The sequence below is a fragment of the Nicotiana tabacum genome, chromosome 1 (genome assembly GCF_000715075.1).
Source record: "Nicotiana tabacum cultivar K326 chromosome 1, ASM71507v2, whole genome shotgun sequence".
Taxonomy (NCBI): Eukaryota; Viridiplantae; Streptophyta; class Magnoliopsida; order Solanales; family Solanaceae; genus Nicotiana; species Nicotiana tabacum.
This window is the reverse complement of record NC_134080.1, coordinates 70,820,278-70,825,164: the sequence shown is the minus strand read 5'-3', so window position 1 is coordinate 70,825,164 and position 4,887 is coordinate 70,820,278. Positions and strand designations below refer to the sequence as shown.

Sequence of the window (4,887 nt, the reverse complement as noted above, 5' to 3'; positions counted from 1 at the left end):
TCCATAATAACAGACCTTCAACCTAGTATGGGAAAAAGATGCTAGGCATCTTCATGATAAATGGTATAATTCGAATATTTCAAGTTATTCTACGAGAAAATTAAGGCTTTTCCCCTCTCGATCCTTCACTTTTCCTGCTTCACATGCAGGTTTTTTTGGAGACATAGCTCAATTTAATTTTGATATAAAGAAATTCAATAATCGACACTGCAAGATAAACAATAGGGGGCAGCGCTTCTAACACGGGTTACAAAAGCAAGGAAGGCTATACTGATTTCAGCTCTGCCCAAAACTATTTAAACACATTTAAATAAGGAAAGGTTGGCAAAAAGCAATCCTTAATGTAACGACTGTTTCGTGGTCGCGGTCTAAGCTAAGGGATTCTCTTCACTAGTCTCGTGTAATGGAGTAAGGGTTTGCATAAACCGGTATTCCAGGAGCCTACCCTATGCTCCAGTCATAGCAGAGCAGCACTATGTTTGTTAATCCTCCTTGTTACGAGCTAGTCTGGCCCGATGTCTAAGCTCAGCTTTTTTCCACCTCACAATCAGGTAACATAGTGAAAAGAGGGTATTAACCTGCAAAGAAGAAAAGTGCACAGCAAATTAGTGAGTGAAAAAACTAGAAATGACGGAAACAAACAGAAAGGAATGACCACATATACTCACCAAGATTATTATTGCAATAACCAACAGAGGCCCAGACCAGAGTGTGGAAAGAAAAATGCCGTGTGAATCAAAGTAATTCTGGCGCGCAAAGCTTTTCCAGTTTGCAGCTAATAAGCCATTAAACCTTTCAGCACTATACACTCCTCCAACTGCATCATAAGGAAACTAAAGAAGTAAGGCAAAAGGAACATATTCACATACTGCAATTCAAAAGATCAAGCTTCTAACATGCGAGCTAAAAAGATGCCTTCACTTCAGCAGTTTCACAACAAAAGTTACAAGCATATAGAACGTAAGTTGCTGTAACGGCCTCAAAACTTATGCTTTCAATTAAGCCACAACTTTTTTCTTTTTTGGAACTTTTAATTTGAAAACCAACAAATATGTAGTTTTATACACCAAAAACCTAGACAACCAAGAGGAGGAAATGAATAAACTCCAAGAGTTTAGCTTGTGTTCAAAGAACATAAAAAGCAATCACCAGAAAACTGAAGTTCTATGTAACTTTGCAAAAGAGGAACGCTAGCAATCCATGTAGAAGTTCTGACTGATCATTCTGGAACTGTACTACGTCAATGAGCTTTTGAAGTTGTCTACCACGGATTACTCTCACTCTACGGAGCCAAAGCTGTTCTAGTTGTCGCAAATTGGTTATCAGAACAAATCAATTTCCAGGCATGATAGTTTGCATAAAATCTATGAGTTATTCGCTGATTGCCTGAAATCTTTTTTGCAGAGTTCTAAGTATACATCCTACAGTAGAGTCACTCTTCTTAACTTCTGGGATCGCAGAGTCCACTAAGAATGCTTTAAGCATTTACTCTACATGAAGTGGACACATCATAGAGGGTTTGCCTCAACATGTCTTTTCACTTCATTTCTTCCCTTTAGTCAGTACCATATTTTATTATCCTCTTCCTTACGATTCAAGGAATATGTCTGAAAAACGTATCACGATGAAACATCATATCCAAAGATGTAAAACATAAAATAAATTTTTTGTTAAGAAAGAGAGAACTAAAAAGGAGATAACGGCGGGTAAAGAAACAGAACTAGGAAAAGGGGTTAAAAACTGAGCTGAAGAACACCAACACTACTAGATTAATTTCAAGGTCTTGAGTGCTAATATACCTAAGCAAGTAAAAAGAAGAAATATCAGATCAGGTTACAATAAAAAGAGGACGCTTACGTGCAAGAAGGAACAAAAACATCTGGAAATTGATGTTCTTCCGCGAGACAAATGATACAAGAAGAAACATGGCATGAAATGAAAGAAGACATATCAACCAAGGTTCCTGCAAAAGGAAAAGGAAAACCAACAATAAGAAAGACAACCAGAAAGCTCGTCCATGTCAAGATGCCAAAATCTCATATTTGACAAGGTCAAATAACATCTTTGTTAGCCAAAGAGACTAGTTGCTCAAAGATAAATAGTGATGCATATATATTGATAAGGTAATAATTCTCATGAAGAAAATATTGATAAGGTAATAATGAATATATTATCTCATACAAATAGTGTTTTAATATGCTTCCAAAAAAAATTGTATTTCAATTTCCAAGCAAAATTTGAACATATAGCTTTAGCTTCTCTCTAGTACTCTCCTTGTATTGCATTAGACAGCTTGCAGCACCAGCCACATCTCATGTGACTTTGCTCCACTTGAGCATCAATTAGAGCTCTTAGATACTCTTGCTCATCTTCAGTTTCATAAGTAGGGGACCAAAAAAAGAATATACAAAGTGCGTAAAAGGAAGAAAGTAACTAGACATAAGAAGATTAGCATTAAGAACCATATAGCACAAGAAGAGGGTAAGCGGATTCTAATGTAGAGAAAGGAAGATATAGTGAAACTGGATAGACCATGGCCCTTACTTCTAAAGCATTACAAGTGGCTCGATAGCCTCTACAGTTTGCCTATGTGTGCTGGAAGGCTAAAGCATCAGTGGTCATTCTAGATACGTATATTCTAACTGAAACTCCAATAAGGAGAAAAGAAATGGCAGCAGATGATGACCTGTGAACATAAGTTAATGGGTGCCAAGAGCAAGTGGATATTTGATAGATTTGACGTTATATTAAAGTTCAGGTGGATTTCTTACAAGACAGATGGAATAAATATAAAAGCTTAAGCTTGAGGATGCTCCTAATATTAACACTTCACAGGAACAAGTGCTCAGCAGACTTATTCTTCACATTGGACAATGCGTGCAAGGGTATAGATAAGACGAACGCAACTGCATGATATTTCATGTGAAGAATACATTCCATAATTTTGCTAAATGAAAGTTAACAGCGAAGTTTAGACTCCATAAACACTCCAGCAACTTGCTCCAATCAAAAACTATTTAGTTCCTTCAATTGGATAATTCTACCACTTCATATTTCTGGTCAAATGTTTCTCATCTTGCTTCTTCCTATGCATCAAAGCAATAGCTCTATTTTGGCTACAACGATCCATTTTCTTCACTGTAATTCCCTATTGACATCAGGCAAGTATGGCTTTTCCTTGTGGAGCATATAAGAGTCCAGGTTTTCCTTGTTAAAATTCTCAATTCAAATGAAACGACATTCATTTAGGCTATTTGATTATGCACATTCATCCAAGTGTGGATTTTCCTTGTAAAGCATATGAGAGTTCAAAGTAAAGCACGGTAAATTCTCAGTTAAAATTAACTGACATCCATTTAAGCTATGTGATTCTACGTGCCTAGGTGAAGATCTATCTAAGTTTTGCAGGTTAAAATTTCTGAACCTATTCTATTCAGCTAGACCATCATATTTGGTTGTCTTTCCGCATATCTACTGCTAGCGATAAGTTATCACTTGATTAATAGCGGAAACCAGCATAATCTAGATAATGACTTGGATCAAGGATAAAAAGAAAAAAACAAATATTCATGAGTTTGCATGCTAAGTATGTTCGGCATCACTTCACCGACAATAATGTGAAAGCCAGCTTGAAGTTATCCATTAGTTGAAACTTGGAAGTAACATAGCACAGAAACTACAATTTCATGCTGATGATACTAAATATTCAATTGCTAATCTTCTCTGTATTGTTCCAATCTCATCATTTGTCCCTGAACGGACAAGAATATTGATTATTCAATAGGAATACACAAAGGAAAATGTTTATATTTTTTTAAATTTTACTCTCCTTTTGGTAAATTAAGAAAGACAAACTCTATTTCTTTTATAATGGTAGTGTTCAGCCAACTTGCACACCCTCGACTATTCCACCTCGGCATAACAAGAAAGTCCCAGTACAAAATTTTCCCAAAAAAATAAAAAATAATAACAGAACCCTAACAAAATCTGGTTTTTACATAGTTGGTAGCATTTGTAGGAGTTGGATAAAAAGGGAAATACCGTCCAGTCGATGGCGTGGAAGAAGCCGATGAAGTTGTCATAGGCGGGTCTAAGACTGGACCTCATCCCTGCACTGAATTTCTCAACGAGATCTACCACTTGGTCCATATGAGAATTCAAAGCTGATGTTAATTCCTCCATTGTTGCCTCTCAAAAATCTGCTGCTTTTGAGATCAAGAAAAGTGCCGCTTCTGTTTCTGCAAATCTTGGAGTAGCTGTGAGTCTGGGTAGTATTGTTTGGTGTGTTCTACACTCCTTCAACTCCTTCGTGTGGAGCTTTCTCGGCTATTGCTAAAGCACCCCTCTAGTTAATCAACCTATTCGTGAAATTGCTGTCAGTTTCGCTACCTCGTTACTTGCCGCCCCCTACTTTCAACAAGTGTCAAATTAGCCCTATGATCTATTTTATTTTGCTTGATTAGATCCAGAAATGGATTCAAGGTTTGAAGTTTATGGTTCCTATAATGATTTCAAATTAATATATAATAACTAGGTTTACATTCAAATATTACATATTACAGGATCTATGCAAAAGCTATTAGGTTAGCTGTAATTTATAGGGAGAATTACACCCCTTGTCACTTGGCCCAACAACCCATCAGAAAATGGCCCACTTTTGGAGCTCTTACCCAGTATAGCCCAGGTTGTACATAACCTAAAAATTATTTTTATCAGTTAGCCCACCTTTTTTTTCTTAGTTCTTCTTCTTCTTTTTCCCATATCATGCCTTTGCACCCCCAAAATTTTTCTATCATTGTTATTCTCCTTCAATTCTTCTTCCAGATTCATAGATGATAATCTCTTATGAAATGCATTATTCTGTAATTTTGTCACTTGTGGTTCAAA

The 4,887-nt window shown here is 36.4% G+C and overlaps 1 protein-coding gene across 1 annotated transcript; it reads right to left on the bottom strand.

Annotated features, from left to right (window-relative positions):
- LOC107825511 (uncharacterized) lies at positions 1 to 4,321 on the bottom strand. Its single transcript, XM_016652370.2, has 4 exons — positions 4,042 to 4,321; positions 1,858 to 1,963; positions 669 to 817; positions 1 to 578 (listed from the first exon to the last, which is right to left on the bottom strand). The coding sequence occupies exons 1-4, from the start codon at positions 4,180 to 4,182 to the stop codon at positions 483 to 485; spliced, it is 492 nt and encodes a 163-aa protein (XP_016507856.1). The 5' UTR covers positions 4,183 to 4,321; the 3' UTR covers positions 1 to 482.
- Between the last annotated feature and the right edge of the window lie 566 nt (positions 4,322 to 4,887).